The sequence below is a fragment of the Hoplias malabaricus genome, chromosome 4 (assembly GCF_029633855.1).
Source record: "Hoplias malabaricus isolate fHopMal1 chromosome 4, fHopMal1.hap1, whole genome shotgun sequence".
In the NCBI taxonomy this organism is placed as follows: domain Eukaryota; kingdom Metazoa; phylum Chordata; class Actinopteri; order Characiformes; family Erythrinidae; genus Hoplias; species Hoplias malabaricus.
In genome coordinates this window covers 38,396,738-38,420,960 of record NC_089803.1, presented here as the reverse complement: position 1 = coordinate 38,420,960, position 24,223 = coordinate 38,396,738, and the positions used below count along the sequence as shown (strand labels likewise).

The 24,223-nt window shown below is 40.9% G+C and overlaps 1 protein-coding gene across 3 annotated transcripts; it reads right to left on the bottom strand.

The window, feature by feature from the left end:
* Window positions 1-114: 114 nt before the first annotated feature.
* Window positions 115-24,223, bottom strand: tubgcp6 (tubulin gamma complex component 6). Of its 3 annotated transcripts, none has more exons than XM_066669725.1 (25): window positions 23,970-24,223; window positions 21,216-22,044; window positions 18,892-19,055; window positions 18,555-18,771; window positions 18,085-18,246; window positions 17,783-17,904; window positions 16,884-16,947; window positions 16,673-16,782; window positions 14,537-14,628; window positions 14,199-14,338; window positions 13,655-13,804; window positions 13,059-13,140; window positions 12,416-12,504; window positions 9,131-9,246; window positions 8,891-9,029; window positions 8,587-8,670; window positions 6,144-8,031; window positions 5,776-5,934; window positions 3,441-3,609; window positions 2,881-3,022; window positions 2,324-2,518; window positions 1,916-2,048; window positions 1,556-1,769; window positions 832-1,025; window positions 115-678 (listed from the first exon to the last, which is right to left on the bottom strand). In XM_066669725.1, exons 2-25 carry the CDS (start codon window positions 22,005-22,007, stop codon window positions 587-589), a joined length of 5,709 nt encoding a protein of 1,902 aa, XP_066525822.1. In that variant the 5' UTR covers window positions 22,008-22,044; window positions 23,970-24,223; the 3' UTR covers window positions 115-586. The 3 variants fall into 3 exon arrangements, with proteins under 3 accessions (XP_066525822.1, XP_066525824.1, XP_066525823.1); XM_066669727.1 differs by having other exon boundaries at window positions 5,776-5,931; XM_066669726.1 differs by having other exon boundaries at window positions 21,216-22,040.

Below are 24,223 nucleotides of genomic sequence, written 5' to 3'. Positions count from 1 at the left end.
TGGGAAAAACTCTTGAGTGGAAGAGGTTTTGGTGGAGCAATATTTTTGGTAAATCTCCATTTGGCAATGTCTAATGCCTAAATGTTTTGCACGTTGGTCTTTTCTTAAAAACCACTGTAACATCTTTAATAAAGCTATGTGATGATTTCTAAATCTCCCAGTTTATTAGTTTGTATTTTTCTTTGGGTGTCTGATGTCCACATTGTTCTTACAAGAGATGTCTCACCACAACAGGAGGCATGTCTGACTCAACGTAGACTAACACTGATTGGCAGTTGGCATGTATGATATTCTTCTGAAATAAAGTCAAAACAGAATCAATTTTTTTTTCTTTTTTAAAAGTACATCAAAATCTATACAGCGTCTGAATACAGTTCCATGTTTCTTCACTTTATACAGAAATGTACACAGGAAAATGCTCACTAGTGTTTACTCATCTCACCTGCAGTCTCGCTGCAGGGCGATTACAATGCTCCTAAGCGTGTTATTTGCATATAGAGAGCCAAACTAAAGTAAGCATGGGGCCAAAGCAGTGCAAGGAGAGGTCCATTTCAGCAATACCACTTCATACAGACCCTCAAACATGTCATGAATCTTTGTAGTAGTTGTTGAAGTTGATGCGCAGCAGAAAGTCTTCTAAATGTGGCTGGTAGCCTTTGTCAACCAGCTTGGAGACCACTGTAGACACAGAGATATTGATCAGAAGTTTATTTTGGTCTGCTCTTCAGTGTGATGAAGAATTACCTGGTAGATTTTATCACATTTGCCAGCTATTCAGTATTTGCTGTGTATATCGCTGAGTGAGAAGAGCAGTGGGGCGTGTCTCTTTACCTTTGAACAGAAAACGTGAGTAGTATTTGAAGGTGTTGTAAGACTGCTGCATGGCAATGAAGCTGGGGTGCACAGTCTCCCCCTGCTGGCTCTCCCAGGACTGGGCGATCATCTGCCCTCTGAACTTCAGGATTAAACTGAAGATGCTGTGGATGATGTTCATCACCGGAGCAGCTTTTTCTGTCAGCAGGGCCCTAGAATAAAGGCAGGAGTGGAGAGTAAAGATAGATATTCCAAATAAATAAAAATCAACTTGGAGCAGTTAAACATTTTCCATTTATGTATTAGGGCTCAACCACTGCATTCTTTAGTCCATAAAAAAAATTTACATTCTACAGCGTCACTGCTGATGACAAAAATCCTGCTAATAAAACACCACTAGGGTTTCCACACAGTAGAGTCCAAATGTGAGCATAAAATCCCCCACAAAAATAATTCTAGTAGTTTTAAGGCATTTGATTATCAATAGCTAAGTCAGTAAAGCCATGTTATAAAATGGATAGTTCTAAGTTCTGATTTGCTGAGGTGCCTTTACCGCTCTTATAAAATAGCTGCAGTATGCACATCTGAGACCACCTCACAACTGAATGCTATTACTGCAATGGTTATTTTTTATTCTAATTTGGTTTTCTGTATCAACTCTTTAGAATAGGTACTGCTAGTGTAAACATGCAGAAACAGTTTTTAAAAACTGACCTATATATGGGTAATGTACTGCTCTGACCTGAAGATGGCCCTGTTGAGGTACTCTGCGTGAGTACGGTGGATGTTGTCGAGGTCGCTGGCACTGCTGAGTTTTTGTGTGAACTCGCTCCAAGACACCTGCAGGATCTGGTTAGCAATGTAGCCCTGAATCACCTTCACAAAGTGCTGCATCTCATGTCTGTACAGCTGCAGCTGACGAAACTGCACCGAACGCCCAGCTCCCTTCACCAATGCTGAGACAGAGTAAAAGAGAGAAAGAGACAAATATGACAAAATGCCTAACTATTAGTCACCCAAGCCTAAATAAATCATCCCATCAACAACTGTCAGTCCGCTATTTAGCTAATAATATCACCTAGTAATGTTTGCAGATGCTCACCTGTCCGCTTGAGATGAAACCAGACATCGCTGAGAGACCACACCATGTGTTTGAGCTGCAGCAGGAAGGAGAAGAGCCGGTTGTACTTATTCATGCAGCTATCTGTTATTATAATATTCAATGGCCAGTCCACCTGAAAAGATTAGTGAGGGAGAGAGAGAGAGAATGAATATCTTAATCAGACATTAGGGTATTATAATATAAACAACCAGTGCAACCCAGCGCATCATAATCCTATTTTCATAAAAGCAGGTTAAAGACCTGCTTTTATGCAGAGTTCATGCATTCTCTTCTGACTCTAGCCTTTACTGGAGGCATCTGTGGGACTTAACAAGGGAGAAAAGAGGAGGAATGAGGGAGAGAGGCACTAATGAAGAGAAAGAGCAGGGAGCTGGATCTGTGTCTGACCTTGTAGCGAAGCTCGAGGCAGTTGAGTGAGTCGGGGGCGTGCGGGTGGAAAACCTCGGGCAGGTAGCGCAGTGCAAACGTGAAGTTAGCGGCCAGCTCACTGTCGCCATGGAGACTGTACTGCATGGCCTTGTTCAGAATGGAGTTCAACACCAGAGGAGTCAAGAGCTCACCAGGGGTCTGACCACTGCCCAGCTATACATACACACACACACACACACACACACACAAAGAAACACAATGTAAGGGTAACCTTTTCAAAAGTGCATGCATTTGACTGGTGCACTTATCAAGCACCACTCATAGCTCTGCACAGTCATAACTTTAAATGCTTGAAACAGAACAATTACAGCTCCCTAGCACTTTTGCTGCCACTGCATATCTGCTTAATGGAAACCTCACAAGTTCCATTACTGAAGTGAGCACAGAGCAAGCGAATTTAAGCAGAGAGACACGGCATCCCACAAGCTGCACACATCAGTTCCCTCCCCAGGCTAATTCTCCAAAGAGGAGCTTGGCATGCTGCCGGACGACTGATGTTCTGCACAAATTCTCACTTTCTCAAAGAGCCGGTCAGTGAGCGAGAGAGCAAACTCGCCGTCCTCCATCAGCAGGAAGTGCCGCAAAGCCTCAAAGTGCTTCTCCACTCGCAGCTCCACAAAGAAGTAATCTACCGCCGCTTTATTCACCATAGACAGCCTGAAAGATGAAGAGAGGTCGGGAGAGAAGGAGAAAGAGAAAACTGTTCAGTACTCAAGAAGCACCATTCAAGCACATTTACTCTGGCACACAAAGCCCTTGAGAAGGAGGCAAGCAAAAACATAGTAAAATCGTTCAGGATGCTAGCAGTTTTCATTACAGTAAAGCCACTGCTTGAGAAAGGATTCTGGAAAGGGTTTCTCCATAAACACAGTGGCATTGTTTTAGAGATAATTCAGAATAATTCAAATGAAAGTTGTATTAAACTACTCTAACCTAAAAGGGTTAATATAGCATCTATTTACTGGTTGTCCTTTTGGGGGAAAGCATGGTATGATTCTAATACAAGCAAATAAATTCAAAATAAACCACATATAGTCAAACTGCACAGCAGTGTTGAAGATTTCATTCCACTTACTGTGTGACGAGTGGGGTTGTGACAGATTGTTTCATGAGGACTGGGAGAGGCATCATCTCACTGAGCTGGACCGCAGTGGAGTCTGTGGCGCAGTGCAAGGACAAGTCCACTGGTAGACCGTTCGGACCACGTGTTACCTGCTGCAGGAGCTGTGCATCAGGGGCCGATACTGACCACACACAAAAGTATTAGTGTGAAAATTTCCAAAGCAAATGCAACAAGATGGCATTTCAATCCTTCCAAACCCATGTTACTTAGAACTAAATCATCGCTCCATTTTTGTGGGTTTTTAGTTTACTTCATCATTCGAACACAGCAGCTGTCCTTCGCATTGTGAGAATTTCACGATGAATGAAGCAAGAGAAAATTATTCTGAAATTACTCAAATTTATGAAGGTTTGTTCCTTCTCCTGTATTATGATCACCTCCTTGTTTCTACACACTGTCCATTCTCTCAGACAACTCAGGAGCAATTTGTAGTTTTCCAATTACCGTATTTTCCGCACTATAAGGCGCACCGGATTATAAGGCGCACCTTCATTGAATGACCTATTTTAAAACTTTGTCCATATATAAGGCGCACCGGATTATAAGGCGCATACAATAGACGCTACAGTAGAGGCCGGGGGTTACGTTATGCATCAATTAGATGGAGCTGCGCTAAAGGGAATGTCAACAAAACAGTCAGATAGGTCAGTTCAACTTTATTAATAGATTACAACCCAGCGTAGTTTAAGGTAAAACATGTAGTGCAATGTTAATTTACCCCACATAGTGGGGGGAGGGGAACTTCTCCTCGATTCAATAATAATAATAATCACAATATAGTAACACTCGAAATAGTGCAAAGCGATAACAATATATCAATAACTCAACGTTGCTCAAACGTTAAAATCACACAACACACAAAATAAACACGTAAAGCTCACTTTACTAAGTTATTCCTCTATTCCCGTGTTCTTCTGCGTGACTGATCGCCTTGAGTTTAAACTCTGCGTCATATGCGTGTCTCTTAATAGGAGCCATTTTGGGGTCTTTACATAAAAAACAAATGGAAATGAAATATATATACCGGTATATATCCAGCATGCACCGCGCGCGGAAGAAAATGAAGTAGGCGGCTGCTTACCGTAGTTGCGAGACCTGGTGTGGCTCAATATTGTTCCATATATATATATATAAGGCGCACCGGATTATAAGGCGCACTGTCGACTTTTGAGATAATTTGAGTTTTTTAGGTGCGCCTTATAGTGCGGAAAATACGGTACAGAGTGCAGCCCATCTGTTTCTCCAACCCTGCCTACCCCCCCCACCCCACACTGTTCTTCAATGTTCAAGAACACCAAAGAGCAGGATTTATTTGGGTGATGGATCATTCTCAGCGCTGCAGTGACACTGACGTGATGTACTGGGCTGTTCCTAACCTAACAAAACATCTTGTGAATATATATCAAACACAACATTAAAAAAATACCATATTAAATTCAGCCCATATTTGTGCACATCTCTAGTGATGCTTCTATTATGGGCTGTATTGACAAACCTGGACCAATAGTCCAGCAAGACCAAGAAAACCGTGGATTCCAGACAGAACCAGGAGTTCTCTTCTTCCACCTTCTATTACTATGATGAGAGACAGTGGGCTTTTACAGGTACACTGAATTTCAGATTAGCAATAGACTGGACTGGTCAGGCATTACTGAAGCTCATCCAGTTCAATCAGTGTGTGCATCAGGCTCCTCTACATCTTCTACCTAATAGCAGTATGAATGTCAGCCAGCATCTTGAGCCAACTGGTGGAGGAGCAGAAAGTCTGGAGAGAGGCACTGAGAGGAAGATGATGGATAATATCTAACCTATTTATGCCCAAAAGGGTCACTGATTATAAATGTGTCATATATAAGCCATATTGTAGTTAATATGTATTTATTAACCTTGCACATAGGGTACTGCAGCACCAGAATCTTGCTGCCTGTGAAGATTTATAACTTGAATTTGACATTCATGATTAAAACTGACAATAAACCTGTTATATTTAAACTTTTTTTTTTGCTTTCAGGGGTGTTCAGTCATGCCAACAACAGGTCATACAACAGGTTAATTGAATGTAAAGTCGATCAAGTTCCCTGTCACAACATCCACAGAGAATGTCTTTTTGCAAACAACCTCATTTGTTTCAGTGCATTACTTAGCAGACCTTTCTGCTCCACTGCATTAAAATAATGTACTGGCAATCACATACATTTTTCATTTTCATATTTATTAACTATTGTTTAGTCGATTTTATCACTTGTTAGAAGCTTTGGAGAACAAATGTTAAAAGGAAGTGACTCACTCATTAGGCTGTAAGAATCCTCATACTGCTCGGCTTGGTACTGGGAGGCCAGATTTAGGAGGTAGTCATCCTCTGGACTCTCTCCAGGGGACAAACCCAGGCCCTGAGCCCATGCAGCAAGACCCTCGTCAAGAGTCAGCAACCAAGTGGGGTGTCCTGCTGTAGAGTGGGTGAAATAAAGCCCCCACACACACACTTCAGAGGAATCTACTGAAAAAGTAGGAGCTGCTAAATGCAGCTCTGTCATTTATATGCAATATGGCAAAATTATATCAATTATATGTTTTGAGAAATGTTTATTATGAATATGCCACAACATTCATATTTAAACTAACACTTTTTTTAAAGGAATCCTTCTATATTCTTACCCTGTGTCTCCATGCTCTCTTGTTTGACCTTTTCATCCGTAGGCAACTTTAATGCTGTCTGAGATTCACCATATGAGCTTCCAGGCAACAAACCACGTACCACACAGCCCATGCCCAGTGTAGAATCTGAGGAATGTCCGTGAGAACTGCCTGGGAGAGGGGGCCGTGCAAGGGGCTCTGTCCCTTTCACTACACATCCTACCCCTAACGAGGAGTCTGAGGAGTGTCCATATGCACTACCAGGCAGTGGTGTTGGCAATAGGTCTGAACCAGACACAATACATCCGACAGTTAACGTAGAGTCTGAGCTGTGACCATGAATGTTGGGCAGCGGACTAGAGCTTGGCTGCTCACTCCCTTTAACCAAACAACCTATACCCAGCCTAGAGTTTGAAGAGTGACCGAAAGAAATGTTGGGCAAAAGTGAATGATTCAGTTCAGTTTCTGGCATCACACAGCCCACTTTGAGCGTGCTGTCTGAAGAGTGGCCATGCTTGCTCCAGCGAGGACGAGATGGAATAACATCAGAGACAAACTCACCCACCTTTATATGGGCATCAGAGGCATGGCCATGGACATTAGGGTGAAGGGTTGGAGTTGTTACCTCGGAAACAAGCTCTCCGATTTTAATATGAGCATCAGAGGCGTGGCCATGGACATTAGGGGAGGGGGTTAAAGCTGTTACCTCGGAAACAAGCTCTCCGATTTTAATATGAGCGTCAGAGGCGTGGCCATGGACATTAGGGGAGGGGGTTGGGGCTGTTACCTCGGAAACAAGCTCTCCAATCCTGATATGAGCATCAGAGGCGTGGCCATGAATATTTGGTAATGGGAGTGGAGCTGTGACCTCAGAAACAAGCTCACCAATCCTGATATGAGCATCAGAGGCATGTCCATAGACATTAGGTGATGGATTAGGTGCAGTCACCTCTGAAACAAGCTGACCAATTTTAATATGAGCATCTGAGGCATGACCATGGATACAAGGGGTGGGGGGAGCAGTGTTAAATTCTGAGACAAACTCGCCGATCCTTAAATGGGAATCAGAGGCGTGACCATGGACAGAAGTGGAGTAAGAGGGACTAGTTACTTTTGAGACAGTGTTCTTATCTTTGCTTTGGGTATCAGAGTCTTGGCTGCTGACATGGATGAGACGCAGCTCAGTTGGAGTTTCCTCAGCTGTCATGTGAGGGGGCTGAGCAAGCTGCTCACTCGCTTTGGCCTCCTTTGCTGTGTCATCTGTTGCTTGTTTTGGCAATGAATGTGCACTGCATGCTAAAGGCTCCTTCCCTTCCCTGTCCAAGTTCCTTTCTTTGGGTCCTTCGTCTGTCTCCTGACTTTGGTTCATAGCCACAATTTTATGTTGTGCCTCTCCTGCTGGCTCTGCTTCAGTCAGAATACCTTGGTTTCTGTGCCCTGAGGCGTCACTGTTCCCTAGCTGCAGAGAGCTGTGTGAGGGGTGACCATGTTCACTTGCTTCAGGCTTTTCTGAGGGCATAGATTTTTGGGCCTCAGACACATTTTCTTCAATCCCAACGTGAGGCATTGAAGTAAGGGTTGGACGAGGACAGGGCTTGAGGCATTCAAGAGGACTGTAGGGGGAGGAGAAATCATAGTCTGAATCCTGTAGTAGGGAACCAGAGTATTTGGAGGATTCTGGGAGGTCCGAGCCAATGTCCCGCAAGGCCTGGGTTACAGCCTTACTGTCCAGGACACGTGGAGGCTTAGGGAGGAAGTCTGTAATGTCAATCTCCTCAGAGATCAGTACATCACTGGAGGAGAGTGGTGCAGGTGGAGCTGAGGGACAGGGAGGAGAATGGGTAGATTCAGAGCCAACAGTGAGCTCTTGCAGCATGCTTTTCATCCGTGATTCAGAAGCATAGTGTTCCTGCAGTGTGAGAGGATGATCTATTAGAACATAGCAATATTTTATCTGGGACATACACATACATATTTACAGAATAAAATGTCTTTTTTTTTTTAAAAAGAATTAAGGCCATCTAGTAAGGCTAGGGTATTCCATTGCCATATACTTCTGTTTGTTTCAAGTAATACTACAAATATAATCCTTGAAACAAGAATAATGTAATCAGTAGATTTATTGCAATGTAAACTAAATTAATAAATTAAATATTATGAAATATTAGATAAGTAGACTTGATTTATGAAGATTTCACTTGCCATTATTGTAATTCTAGCAAAGGGCTTTCCAAAACTGCCCATTAAGTTTTCCCTGCTCTTACACATACAGTACAATTCAGCAAGTAATTGTTATTGAGCCGATTAGTTGAATCAGATATGACAGGGCAAGGAAATATAAAAATAAGAAGCATAGGGCTTCCCCAGGACCAAGAAAAGACATAAGACCACAGCGTTACACTTGAGCAAGTGACACAAACAAAAAAATTTCTCAGACATACCTATCATAACTGAAAACACACACCTGCTCATAATGAGGCATTTCCTTTTTATGATCTTGTTCCTGAGCAGGACCTTCCTGCCCTAAAGGATACTTCTCAAGTAAAACCTGGAAGTCAAGCAGATTCGCAAAACAATTCCATTGTCAGTAGGTTATTGGCCTCACATGTCTCAGAGAAAGCACATGCTCGCCCTTACCCTCCTGAGACTAGTGGCACTGTATGCAATCGAGGGAGACTCACTGACAGATGGCATTAGTGACATTTAATAATTTGGTAGAAAAATTCAGCAAAATGGGAATATATCTGAACAGAAAACTGACATCTGACCTGTATGGCCTGTTGCTCCTGCTGTAGAAAATTCAGTCTGGCTTCATCCAGTCTCAACCTCTGAACCTTCCACATTGCTTTACGTTCTCTCTTAGCAGCCTCTTCAGAGAGGCGACTGTACTGCTCGATCAAGTCCATGCTGTATACACATGCAGAATGATAATGGCCATAATCAGATATGTGCCTCGTCAACTAAGACGTGAATGTGGTCTGTGCGCAGAGCAATTCTGTAGGCCCTACCGCGCCCTGCGCTCCAGTTGCTCCTCAAGGGCCTGCAGCCTCTGCTCTCGGTCTCTGAGCTCACGAGCATAGCTGAAGTCATCCTCCTGCTCCTTCTTCTTAGCAGCACTGCGCCACTTTAAACACATTAATGCCATTCATATTATTCTGAACGTATGCACATACTCACATAATATTGTTGTAATTTATTATTAAAATATAGACACTATTTAAAACACTGGCTTCAGTTTTAACAGTGAAAAATAGGACAACCTGATTAAACCCTCCTAATCTACAAGTTAAAAATATAGCATACAGTTTCCCATGAGAGTAAGAAGGCCTATTATTATTATTTATTTATTTATTTATTTTTTAAACTGTGGAAGGTTTGGTGTCTTTGAAGTGGGTGCATTATGAAAATTCCAATGGCAGAATGCTTAATTGAAATGCTTTACTGAAAGGGTCTACCGGATTTTTTTATATAATATTTAGATAATATATATAGTATATATAATATATATATATATAATATATATAATATAATATATAGAGAAATTGCCAAAACAACATTTAAAATAGTAAAAGCTAAAAGTAAAAATGATTCTGTTTGTAGCTTAAAGCATTTTATTCTAATGACTAGTAAATATATAAGCCTTAAATATTTCCTACATAGTATTGCTCTTTGTAATAATAAAATTACATGCATTCCCATTTCCAAAAGACATTCTGTAAAATGAAGTATAGCAAGTACATGAACTAGAGTATGTAAATTATTTTGAATCATTAATTTATCTGACAAATGATTTCCAATATTTTTACTGCCCTAACAGAATATATTTTGTAAATACAAACTAATTTATAATTTGATGCCATGAAAATATACCAGCTTTTCTGGGTCTGTATATTTTCAGTCAAAAATCTTAGGTGCCATTTTGCAGTAGCTTTGAGCAAAAGGAGAAATCATATTCTAACTCTTCTGCGAAATAGAAGTGTAAAATGTCAGACATCTATTTCTTATTAAAAACAATGTAAAGGTGCATCTCAATAAATTAGAATATCATCAAAAAAAATATTCGAGTTTATTCCAGTAATTCAATTTAAAAAGTGAAACTCATTATACAGATTCATTACAAACATTCATTCATTATCTGTAAGCGCTTATCCAGTTCAGAGTCGCGGTGGGTTCAGAGCCTAGAATCATTGGGCGCAAGGCAGGAATACACCCTGGAGGGGGCGCTAGTCCTTCACAGGGCAACACACACACACACACACACTTGAGTCACCAATCCACCTACCAATGTGTGTATATGGACCATGGGAGGAAACCCATGCGGACACGGGGAGAACACACCAAACTCCTCACAGACAGTCACCCCAAGCAGGACTTGAACCCACAACCTCCAGGTCCCTGGAGCTGTGTGACTGCAACACTACCTGCTGCACCACCGTGCCGCCCTTCATTACAAACAGAGTGATCTATTTCAAATGTTTATTTCTTTCTGTTTATAATTCAAGCACAGTGAAACTGTGGTTATTAAACCAGGTATTGGTACTTTTGGCAGTGTGGACAGGTGCCAAGTCCTGCTGGAAAATGAAATCCAAAATATTCTGGTAGATGGTTGCGCTGGCTTTGGACTTGGACATGGCTCCTCAAACCATCACTGACTGTGGAAACTTCACACTAGACTCAAGCAGCTTGGATTGTGCCTCTACACTCTTCCTCCAGACTCTGGAACCAAACTGACTTCCAAAAGAAATGTACTTTCTGAAAACAAGACTTTGGACACTGAGAAGCAGTCCAGTCCTTTTTTCTCCTTGGCCCAAGTAAGACACTTCTGGCATTGTCTCTGGGTCATGAGTGGACTGACACATAGAATGCAACAGGACTCCAGCAGGAGTTCACTCCTTGTGAATCTCCCCCAAATTTTGAAATGGCCTTTTCTTAACAATCCTTTCAAAGCTGCTAGCTTTTTTTGCCACACTTTTCCCTTCCAGTCAACATTCCATTAATATACTTGGATACAGCACTCAGCCAGCTTCTTTAGCAATGGCCTTTTGTGGCTTAACCTCCTTGTGGAGGGTGTCAATGACTGCCTTCTGGACATCTGTCTATTCAGCAGTCATCCCCATGAATGTGTAACCTACTGAATCAGAATAAGAAACCTTTACAGGTGTCATGTTGATTATTCTAATTTTCTGAGATAATGGCTTTTGGATTTTCATTGGTTATAAGCCATAATCACCAACAATTAAACACTTGAAATAGATCAGTTTTCACTTTTTGAAATGAATAACAAAAATAAATTAACTTTTTGATGATATTCTGATTTATTGATATGCACCTGTAAACAATCCTAACTTGGACATTATTCTGGAACAGAACACTACATATCAGACTGCTTTCAATGCTTAATTAAGCAGACATTTTTCTTTTATTAAAAAATTGTAATAAAACAAAAAAACGGACCCCCTACACTCAATGTAGTAATGCAGCACTATTCAAAGCAAATAATCTGAAGAAACGAGCATTTCTTTATTAATGAGTCTGTCTTTATTAATGCCTTTCTTTTTTCCCCCCCTATAAAGCTTACTCAGTAAAAAGCATTCACTACCAATGGATTCATTAATAACCCTTAAACATAAAGAACATTAGATAGGAAACCAGTTTATAAAGTTAGTGTTTTCCAGCTCTAGGCTTGAGGTCAGTAACGAGAGCACAACAGATAACAATGACGGCTAATTACAGTTAAAAAAGCTGTTCCGCACCATTATAAATGCAGTATTTTACTGCCTTATCTACAGGAATCTGCTTATAGCTTACATTATAGTCTTACATTTTGGAAATGGGAGGCCCTTGACTCAAATTTGTCCCCCCAATATCAAACTCACTCCTACAAATTTCAATTACACTCCTACACATTTTCTGTATTTTTGAATATTGACGTTAAAGTTGTATCTGGAAATATTACCATAACACTCTAATAAAACTGTAATATAATTAAAATAAGAAACTAAATATGAAATACAAAAAGATATGAATGTTGCAGCCTCTTTTTCCAGCTTAGGAGCACTATACTTTTGTATTCACAGTTTGCATCAGTTTCACATATGAAGTATGTTGAGGTACAGTGACCTGAGTGAGGGAGATTATGATGGATGACAGGATGTCTACAGATCTGGTTTGGCTAATGATTAAGGAATACTGCGCTAAACACTTTTTGAGCCCACATGTCCAATCTTTCTCTTTTTATATGTCTTCATAAGGCAAAGCATTCACATTCCCCTGAAGCTCTGTGTGTGTCTCACCTCTTGGTCAAGCTCCAGCTGCTGTCTTAACTCTTCAAAGCGCTCTCTCTTCCTCACCTCCTCAGCCAGACGCTGTGACACCTGGCGGCCTGCAGGGGGCATAAGAGAGCACAGCAGGTAGTCAGCCACTAACCCATTAATTCACATTTCTTTTCATTTCACTTCATTCTGGGTTGTTCCATTCCTGCTGTTTTTCTGTTTCCTGTGATTATTAGTGCCCAACTTCTCCCTGTGAAAATGAGTGCAATCAGAGCAAAATCAGAAGCTGGTCTAAAAGCTATAATTTTGATTTTTGGATTTTCAGAAAGTTTAAGGGGAGGTTTTTTTTCCTTGAGCAAGTGCAATAAAACTATAAAAGATTTATTTTTCAACATCTTAAGGAAACTTCTAGGTAATACTGTGTTTTATATCAGTAATAGTCTAGCCTAGGAGTCCTTTCAGAAGATGACTCACATTTCAGCACATGGCCATAATTTTCCCCTCTCACGACTGTCTCATACTTCTGCCTGAGGTACAAAGATCCGATGGCATATTTCACCAGGAGAGCAAAATCCGTTATAACAACTGCCTATACCTCATTTTGCTGAAGTATAGGAAAGATGAGGTGTTGTGATAAATATGATGCAGGTGACTTTTTCCTGACCTCGGATGCTCTCCAGCGTCTTGGCTGCTGACTCTCTGACCTGATTGATGAGCTCTTGGCGTGCCAGCTCTGTACGTAATGTCTAATACACAGGAGAGTGAGAGGAAAAGAGAGAGAGAAAGAAATATAATGAAAGAGGGACATAGAGTGAAATGAGAGAGAGTAAGAGAGAGACAAAAAAGAAGAGAAAAAAAGAGAATGGAACAATGAAAGTCATAAAGAATAAAAGGAACATTTCAGCCCTCTGGCTTAAAATGTCCCTCATTTCTGCTGAAAGTATGTGTTAATGAATCATAGTCTTCACTTTTCCCAGTGCTATCATATCAATATTACTGTACACTTTAAGAATGAAGCAGTACACGTAGCCCCTATTCAAAGTAGTTCCAACATAAGCTTTACAAGAAGAGCAAAGACAAACAAGGCCTGAAAGTATGTGAAACAGGAACTCCAATATAAACATCATATGACTGATTATCCACAAAAGATCTTGGAGGCACATCAACAATAAATACTTGCATCAATCTCAGAAACATATTTAGAGGTGGAAGTAGGATATACTTTTCCTACAGCTGCAGGTGCTTGTGAAAGTGTAGTACCTGCTCCTCTCTACTGACGGCACTGTGTTTGGCAATGGTCTCCATGCGGCCTCTGTAAACGGCACAGTTTCTCTCAATCTCCTCCACTTCCCTCAGTGAGAATGTAACTGCGATCCGTGGCACTGGGAGCTCCGACCAGAATATATAGTGCTGTCAGGGACACACGCCGTTAGTATGGGCGATACAATTAAAAGTCAAAAGGACTAAGTACCCCACTGCCCTTAACTGATCAAAGTGTGCTTTAAATGTGCTTTATCACTACTTCTATCAAATTACTCTCTTTAGAAGTCATTTTAATATACACTTTGATGGGTTCTTGGCAAAACTAAACAAGTTGTTTTTTTATGGCTTACACGTCCCATGCTGTTTCATGGTAGCTGCCAAAGCTCACAAAAAGGACAAAATACAGCAATACACCAATAATAAACACCGTAATAATTCATATAAAATACACTGGTAATGTTTGGTAGAATTAGCCAAGCCCATTTCCTGAAGCCACGTGCTTCTAAATCTGATCTTTGTGCTATGGTTATAAATAGCTGACCTGGGGGCAGCAGATCTTGAGCAAGTTGATGGTCTTTCCACAGATGTAAACATCGTTAGCGATATGACGGAGGAACACGGGCACGCAGTCCTCTGCATCCCGCGAGATCAGAGTGTAGCCCTGCATCCAGAAATGTTTATCTAAGAGGAAAAAGAGGGAGAGACAGATGCTCAGAATAGTTAATCAATTCCAATCAGCATTTTAGGTATTACATTAACTAAATATGGAACTACATGCCTGTGTCTGTACTGCTTGAAAGTAACAAAATATAATATTCCAAATAGTGCAAAATACCACACCAACAGTTTTTGTCCAGTTCCCTGCACAAACACACTTACCTCTGTAGCTGAGGTAGTCTTCATTTACTTGGATCATGAACTCTTTATACACATCTCTGAAGACTCCACTGTAAACCCAGTCTGACACAAACCTACACACATACATACAAGTAATAAAATATGCAGAGAAACTAAGGGACTACTATCCGTAAATACAAGAACTAGAGACATTACAAGTGGTACAGAGTGACTGGGTCTAAGAAAAATGTACTGTGAGTGTAGATTAGAGATGTCATAAGAACCAATGCTTCAGTACCAAAATTGTGAAAACGATAAGGTTACTGTTTCCTGTTGCACTGAAGGCTTCACAGATCTCCCAGACCACACAAGGTCACCATAATAAGCCTAAACGCTAAAACAACGCCACCATCACGAGGAATGGGCTCGGCAGGACAAGCAACAGGTCCTTTACAACTGGTTGAAAAAATACAGGGTACATATGGAAACAGATACGTATGGAAACACCAGCGCTTCCCTTAGGCTGTTCCCTTCACAATGAGACCAAATTTGACTCTTTCTGTCAAACTGTTTTTTTAGTAATCCTCATGTTTGTGTAAAGGGAACTGGCAAAAGGTTTACAAAAGTACAAAACATAAAAACAATACCTATTAAAAATATGGTCCAATTGTAGCTTACGCTCTCAGCTTTCCAAAGACATGTCAATCAAGTCTGTAGACTAATCAGGGGCCAAGTTATGGCGATGTGCAACCAAGGAGGAGGGACAAACACAGATTTCAGCAGAGGGCATTCAGTTTCATTGCCTAACAGACCCACACAGCACGAGAGATGACGCAAACGTTTATATTTTGCAGCCACAAACCTGACAAACAATAATCATGACAATAAATGTTTTTAAAGCTTAGATTTTTTACACTAGCTGCCTTTCTCCCACCATTTAAATACAGGAGAGGAGGGGTCTGAAAGAGGTTTCCTTGCTTTACAGCCAATCAGGGTGAAGCTTCCACCTTCCAACACATCTGGCATTTAAAGAGCACATTAAACAAAAAAGGGCACCTTTTTTTTGTCTGGAAGAAGACATCGGTTTATTTCTTGATATGGTATCGAAATTGGTATAGAGAATCGTGGAATATTTGTGGTATTGGTACCGACTTATAGATTTATGGTATTGTGTCATCCTTAGAGTAGATAAAAGAAAGGTGTCCACTAAATTATCCATAGTGATCCTTTTAAGAGTGTATAGAACCATTCACGGAAATGCCTGATTAGTTCAGTAGCTTTGCTATGAAAGGAACCATTAAGTCATACCTTTGCCACAAAGTTTACCAGTGGTCAGACAGAAAGGTATTCAGTGCACAGCCACAAGCAAGTGCATGCATCTAGAACTACGGTTCTGTAATGTGCCATCACAACAGCAAGAGCAGAAAGGCTTAGAATTCAGAATGAAGTCCAATCAATATGTGGTCGTGGTTTGCATTGACATAAGGCAGTGCTCCAAACAGCTAAATACATTTGTTTCAGAGCTGTTTGTGCTTAATGAAGTGAACTTCATCTTTCTAAGGCGTAGTCAAGTTATCTAGACAAAGACGGTGACAAAATGTGTCTTTAATGATTTCAAACTGTAGCAGCTGCTAAATTATTACTGTGGCTAAGGCAAGGTTATCATTTAGAATAAGACTATGCCTGTCCAGTAAGGGGTTAACAAATCTTCTACCTCAACTCCAGCATAGCCTAATAACTTGATTCAACACACACCATCCCGGAAATAATTTGGCACAGTCTGAGGAAAATCAACAACTCACTTAGAACCCGTCTCAGCAGCCGAAAAGAAAATAATTCAAAGTAAGTCTCTGCATGAGAATTTTGAATTTTAAGAATTCACTTAACTATTCAACAATTATATCTGTTACTAGCTTAATTTAAACCATGTCTGGAAGTGTGTCCCTAAAGGTTTTCATGGAGCCTTTGAAAAGATTGATCTGAAAGTGAAGAAAAACAGAGGCAGTAACCACAGTATGTTTGCTATCCTCCCCAAAGGATTCTCTATATTAGTGAAACAGAACACTGATCAAGGATACCAAAGTGCTACTGAGGTGAATTCCCAAGTTGTCATTTGGAAGTTGAGGACAGAAGTGTCAGCTGGAGACAGAAGATAAAGAGAGAAAGAGATGCACGAACCGTGTGTAGGGCTCACAGCTGCTTTTCAGTAGGGACAGCAATACAGGATAGTTCTCATTACTGCAGTTACTCTGTGCTTCATTATACAGGTAGGAGAGAAGCTTAACACCCTGTAGATACAAAACTCATCTGTAAACAGTACTACAGCTCAAACCTGCTATAATGATTGTACTTGCTCTAAACTATCCAAGAATGTGACTGTGTTACATACCACAGGGAAGGAAACCTGGCTTGTACATCCAGCTCCATCCACACAGCACAATTCAGAGAGGTACCTGATAAAAACAGTCATAAATTCTGAACAAGCACCACCAACAGATTTTCAGTTTAAGACAACAAGGATGCACACATCAAACTTCTTAAAAGAAAAAGTTTGAAAAATATTGAATCTCAATACTGCAGAGTGCTCTACATAAACACATTATAGACATCCCTTACAGTACATAAAAAAAGCATGACTAATAGCCACTGATCTATGTTATTACTACATCTGTTGTGCCAGTGAACATTTCTAATATAGCACTAAACTCACGGTCACCGTTGGGTCTTTGTTAAAGGAATATTCCATTGAAAAAATTAAAATAGCCTACAGACAAATATCTGTCCCAAATCACTTTTGTTTTTTCCTAAATTCACTCTGGTCAATACGTATTAGAAGAATGGGGATTTCCTTGTCTTAAAACAAAAAAAAAAAAATCTTAATTTTGAGATCACTGCAGCACCATTCTTGGAGGTGAGTAGGGACAGATTCCGTCCTACGCTCTGACTGAAGTTTTGCTTTAACTGTGGCAGTGCATAACCCTTCCACTGATACAAATGAAACAGAACCTTTCCTTATCGTACATTGAACCTTACTCATGTATTCTTTTAATTATTACTTGCTGCTTGAAGAGCACCCCCAGTGGGAACTGAGAATGGTCAAGTTGTATCGTCCTCCCTCCCTAGTATTTACTGTTAGGTGTTTATTGTTATTGTACTTGTCTTTCACTGTGGCACGTGTTTTGTTTCAACATGTACTGTACACTGCATATGATCAGAATGACAATAAAATCCAACTGACTTGAAATGTAGGAAACGCTTTGATGCTGTGATAGAAGAAGAGAACCCTACCTGAGCTGGTGTCCAAGCTTGCGGAAGTGGAAGCCTATCGTGAGGAGACTAAGGGAGGCAGGTGTACTCAGCACACATGCCCTATAGTAGTGCAGATAACGTCTTAGACCACCTCTAAAGGCCTGATGCACAAACAGACACATACACAATATGTCTGATATTAGGATTCTTTTTTTATATATATATAAATATAATTTTGAGATAAACTTATTGGAGAGGAAACCTGACTCCAGAACAGCGATAAAAAGCAACATGTCCTTGAAGCAAACCAAGGTTGTAAATGCTGATTGGGAACCCATTACCTGAAACACCAGACCTTTCTTATCAGCAGTGCCCAGAGAGAAACGGCTCAGACGAAGGTAATGTGTACCGTACTGCGCCAGTTCCCCTAACAACCGCGAGACACTCTCTGGGGATGTTCCCGACACACACACATCCGGACGAACATCAAACTGCACACTTGACTGAAACAGTGTGCAGAAAGGAGGAGTTGAACATAAGAAACAGAAGTATATTGTTACCCACACATAGATACTTTCACTAGGCATATACAATAAATATTAAAAGCAAGTCAAACAGCATTTTCACAGATGTGCATGTAATGACTGGAGCCAGTCACAATTGTGTCTAAATCTTCTATTAAGCAAAGGACAGAACTCCTCATATGAAATCTGCAGTGGGCAGATGCAATAAATAAATCTTTACTAATGTTACCAGGCAGCCTGAAACCTTTTCTCAGTTTCTTCCTACTCAGAAAAAAGGAGGAGGTTACCTCATTAAGGGGGAAGGTAGCAGAGGCCACCCCTATAAGCACATTGAGGAGATCTTTAACAAGCTGAGTTTGGCAGTCCAGAGGCAGGGGAAGGAGAGGAGAGGGGGTCTGAGAGGAGAGCATGTTCCTCATTTCTCCCTCCCACAGCCGGTACAGCTGATCAAATGCCTCCCTGCCCGCCTCTGTCAGATAGGGATGCTCTTTTTGACCTGGGGGACTGGAGGGAGAGAGTAGGGTAATGACACACAAACCAGGCAGAATGATTTAACCTAAACCATAAGAAACTCCCCAAACCAATTAACGTATTTGCCTATATTGCACATATATTGGATCTTACCAGCCAACATTTTCCCAGCAGCGGCGCCTGCCAGGCACATATGTGCGCAGAGCTTCCCAGACATCAACTTCAGGGGTGGGGCTAGACTCTGACTGCGAGTCTGGAGTCAGATTGGAGGCAGACTGGAACCCTTCATCCTCTGACTGATCCAAACACTGAGGAACCTGTACCCATTTTAAGATACAATTTAAGTTTATTGTTATTGTTTGTTAAATAAGCATTTTTATCCAGAGAACATTTCCCATTCTATTAGCAAATGTGGTTGTCAGTTCCAACAAATCATTTAAAAGAAAAAATAAAATACCTTAAAACTAATACAAATCTCTAAAGTTCAGATCTTATCAACAATCTAAGATCTAAGTCACACAGCTCCAGGTTTCTAGGGTTGTGTGTTCAAACCCCAAATTGGGTCAGTTTGCTGTGTTTTCCCCATGTCTTCATGGGTTTCCTCCTACCCTCCAAAAACACATGTTGGTAAACAGCTATTCTAGAGTGTCTGTGTGAGTCAATGTGCGAGTGTGTGATGTCAGGTGATAGATTGGTGCCCTATTCAGGGTGAGTTCCTGCCTTGCATTCAATGATTCCACGTGGATTCCAGACCCGCAATTACAGAAATGAAAAATACATATTATCACACTGGAGGTATAATTTTTGTCCGTTGCAGTTCCACATTCAGATCTTATTGTTGCAATTTCAAATTGTAGTTTCCACTTTCAGGTATTCTTTTGAATTTTTTTCACTTTCAGGCCATAGCAATTTTCAGTGCCAATCATGAAAATTGTAGGAAACATTCAATGCGTGCTACACACTGAATTCACAAAATTAGCAATGAAATTAAAGGTTTTAGGTGTCCCCCCAAAAACGATTTTTGTCAAAGTTACTATTGACTGTTTAAAGCGTCCAAACACAGGCCAAATTTATAATGGTGATTTGATTTATTTTTGGGATGTCCTGATCAAATATTTTTGCCCCAATCAGTCTTTTAATATTGAGTATCTGCCGATACTGAGCCCCGATCTGATACTTAGATTTCCCTAGAGAGTACTGCTACACAGTGCACACTTGAAGTACATTCTAGTTATTAAAAACTGCCCAGTATATCTGCTTAATACTGAATATCTCGCATCAAGAAAGAAATTGCTGGCATCCAACTGCTGCTTATATTTTTTATAACAAAGTCAACAAATGATGTCTTTACAAATAGCTCATAAAATAATTTTATATTATTTTTAATCTTATATGAAATCGTCTAATGTTATTTTTATAGCTAAAAAATTACTTTGATTCTAAAAGTCAATCAGTTTTATTGTCATCAAAGATGTGTTGAGGGAAAATTAAATGTAGTTTCTTCAAGACACAGTGCTAAGATAAGTTATATATTTTTTCAGCACTGACCTGATTCTCAGTGCAAACACAAAACCTACAGGTAAAATAAACAATAAGTGATGACCAATGAGAAGTGCATTCTCTGTTTAGGAGCCGTGTAGTATCTGCTCCTTTCTCTGGTTGAGGGAGAGCAGCGTGTCTCAAACAATTCATGGTCTTAAAATCGCTCATAAAATATACAGGATAAAACGTGTCCCGTTTGGGTTCAAAACTCAACACGGCATTTAGTGTCAAAATATGGGACGGTTGGCAACTCTAGTCACGTGCCCTCACGCTCCAGCACTGAATCCGACTCACGGGAACATGTGTTTGTGCTGAACAGTCAGAAGGAAGTGTGTCTGCTACTGTGGCCAGCAGAGTCAGATCACAACAACATTTACAAAAGGAGGGAGTGTGAGCTTGCCGCCTAGAGGAAACGGAGGATTAGACTTAAGATCGAGCTCAATAAAGCCGATACAGATCTACACAATGCTTTGAGATCAGATCAGGACATCCCCAATTTATATTCTGACAGTCCGTAACAATGCATATTGCGAAATGCAAAATTTTTCTCATGTCTGATTAGATACAGAGGAGCTATTTACTACTGAGTTAACTAAAAAAATGACAATATGCATCATTTGTCCAAAGGTGCTCAAAATTTCATATTTATGTTTCCTTGGGACTGCATTTCATATATTACAGCAAAAAGATCTGGTTCACTCTGAAAGTACACTACATCAGTTCAGTGTTAATGCAAAAAAAAACCTCATTGTAACCAGCAAATGCAATTAAATAGCCTTCTCTAAAAAAGTTTAAAGTGAAAGCTTATCAATGCAAGTCAATTGCAAATTAAATAAGTTCAATTTCAGCTCATTTGTAGCATCCAAATTGAAGAAAATGGACCGATGTGGACCCGATTTAGTCTGACTCGTCCAAATCAGTCCTCACTGTCATACCCGAATAACAAGCCCAGTGACCTCCGCGTTGCTGGGCAGAGGAGGCAGGTCGAGTCGGATGTCTATATCTTCTGTCCTTGAATGCTGCAGGGCTCCAAATAGAGAGAGTCTGGTTTCCCTCTCAAACTTCTCCTCCATTTCTACTTTCCTGCCTAGGCCTGTTAGACCAGCCCCTGGAGGAGCATCCATCAGGCTTAGGGTCCTACACAAACTCCCAAATGCCCCCCATTCCTCCTCACACACCAGAGCCCAGGCCCTGCTCTCCAGTCTCTGCATCTCTTCACTAACATAGCCTCCCAAAGGAGGTCTACGGAGCACTGTCCGGTCTCGTCGCATGTAGTCCCTGCTGAAGGAGGCTGCTGGAGGAGGCACAGAGCCAGCCAACTGCACTAGGAGTTCCAGCACAGAGTCCAGCTCAGCCAGACCAGACAACGTGGCCACATCGCTGAGACGCACCAGGAGGCCCTCCAGCCTCTCCGCTTCTTCGGTTCGGTCAGAGACACGGAGGTTGAAAGAAATCATCATCATTTTGTTTCGGGCAGGCGTGTTGGCTAAAGCATTTGGAGTAGTGCTGTTCTTGGAGGAACCGTCCTGGAACAGTTTGGAGAGCAGAACGCCATAGGCTGTCTTGCGGAGGATACGACGGAAAGCCTCCCTTGAGGAATTTCTAAAAGTGTGCCGCTTCCATGACACACCAGAAAGGCTACAGTCACATAGTGCCCCCAGGAGTTCTGTAATACTGCTGCTGCTGCTACAGCTGGACATCTCAGATGAGATCTGGCTGCAGTACATGGTCACTTACAGGCACCAAGATCAGAGTAGTACCTGCCTTTCAAGAGAAAACAAAAATAACATTAAACAATAAACATTAAATGCATACACTAAATTTCTCTATGCTTTTTCTAAAGTAGATAAACCCATAACTTATTTCATGAGAGACAACATAAGCTTATTAAAAAAATAAATAAAACCCCCAAAAAGCATTGTCCTCTTTGACATCAATAACTCTCTGCATCTTTGTTCTTCATGTTATTTAAAATACAGTCCCTTAGAACTATAGAAAGGCTCTGACAACTTTACCATGATTTCCCTCAAGGGTAAAACTGTGGACTAATGGTTAGGAAAAGCAGGCTTGGGACTGGAAAGTCACTGGGACAATTCCCATGACCAGCAGGAAAATTGGAGTCAGGGGTAGTTGGGGATTGTCAAGTGCTTGGGGGTGTGTTCAGTGCCACTATTGCCATTGTGTCTGTGTGTATTCGCTGACATGAATGGGTTAAAAGACACAGTTATACATTGTACAATTATCAATTAATGTCCACTAAAGAAATCCTCCAGTCAAGCAGAATAATTACTGAATTAATTATATTATTCTAATTATGTTCGATTATATATTTTTTTAATAATAATTGCATAATTTGAAATGAAATAATAATTAAAGTAATAAAATAAAGTAATAATTTTATTTATGTAACATGTTTGTTCTGTAGGGCGGCACGGTAGTGCAGCAGGTAGTGTCCCAGCTCCAGGGACCCGGAGTTCAAGTCCCATTCCGGGGGAGTGGTGTGTTCTCCCCGTAAAAAAATTTGGTGTGTTCTCCCCGTGTCCATGTGGGTTTCCTCCGGTTGCTCCGTTTTTTTCCCCACGGTCCAAAAACAAATGTTGGTAGGTTGACTGGTGACTCAAATGTCCATAGGTGTGAGTGAATGTGTGAGTGTGTGTCGCCCTGTGAAGGACTGGCAGCCCCCTCCAGGGTGTATTCCTGCCTTGCGCCCAGTGATTCCAGGTAGGCTCCAGATACACCGCGACCCAATGAATGAATATTTGTTTTGTATACGTATACTTAAAAATACACTCTTCATAAGCATAAATACAAATATAAAACATGTTATCTGTGTACATATGAATTGGACATATTCACACAAATGTATTCACTAACAGGTGACTGTAAATATACTAGCTCTTATTATTGAAAGCCTTCTCCAGTGAAAATTAAGTTTTGAACTTTCTATTTGCTAGAAGACAGCATAGCATACGCAAAATAAGCAGTCAATTCCATAGCTGAGCATTTCAGCTTTGAAACTAAAGTGTTCCAAAGTCTTAAATGGGCAAATTCAGACAGACACGGTTTCTTATGTCATAATGCAATACCCCCAGGTTGTAGGGTGGGACTTCTGCAGGCTCATATTTAATCTCATAGACTTGAGACTGATGTGCGAATTTCCGCTCCACCTTAAATGAATAGCTACAGCAGTTAGCTAGCTATGCTAGCAGCTAACTTACTGTCAGTTAAACTTGGCGCCCAAAGCAGAATTCTATCATAGAGAAGTGAGAAGTGCCCATACATAGAGTGAGTTACAAGTGCACAACCTGGTAAATGTTTAGTGTGATTTGGGACGGATTCTGTGTCTTAATCGAATTCTCCGTTCCACCTTAAATGGTGCAGCAGCTATAAACGGCCCTATATTAATGTTACGCTACAAGAAGCAGCAGTTATATTCTGTCATCTTAGATTAATTTTTCCTCTCGACATTAAATGCTGGAGCAGTGACATTCTCTCAACACAACTGCAAGTTGTCTGCTCCACCTTAAATGGTGCAGCGGTGATATGCTGGCGCCAGAATGTACAAGCGCTACAGTTAAGGTGCAGAGGAAAATTCAAATGAATAGAGGGTCAGTTCCTACTCCATCCCCCGGTCAGTGCTACGCTGTCCGGAGTGTCGGACCTAACCGCCCCGCTGTCTCAGGACTCACCTGGACTTGTTTGTTTTGGTCAGTAACAGCAGCTCTCTCCCTTTCTGTGTGTACCCCTGTGACTCTCTTTTACTGCGGCTCCAACATGAGTTTGTCCCCTCACCGCTCATGACAGTCTCCCGCTAATAAACTACTCCATTACTGTATTCCCGTCGCAGGAGTCAATAATTAAAAAAATATACGAGATTTCTGCCATATTTCCACAGCGACCGCGCTACTTTTCAAAGGACCTCCCCCACTGAGAGCTGATTGGT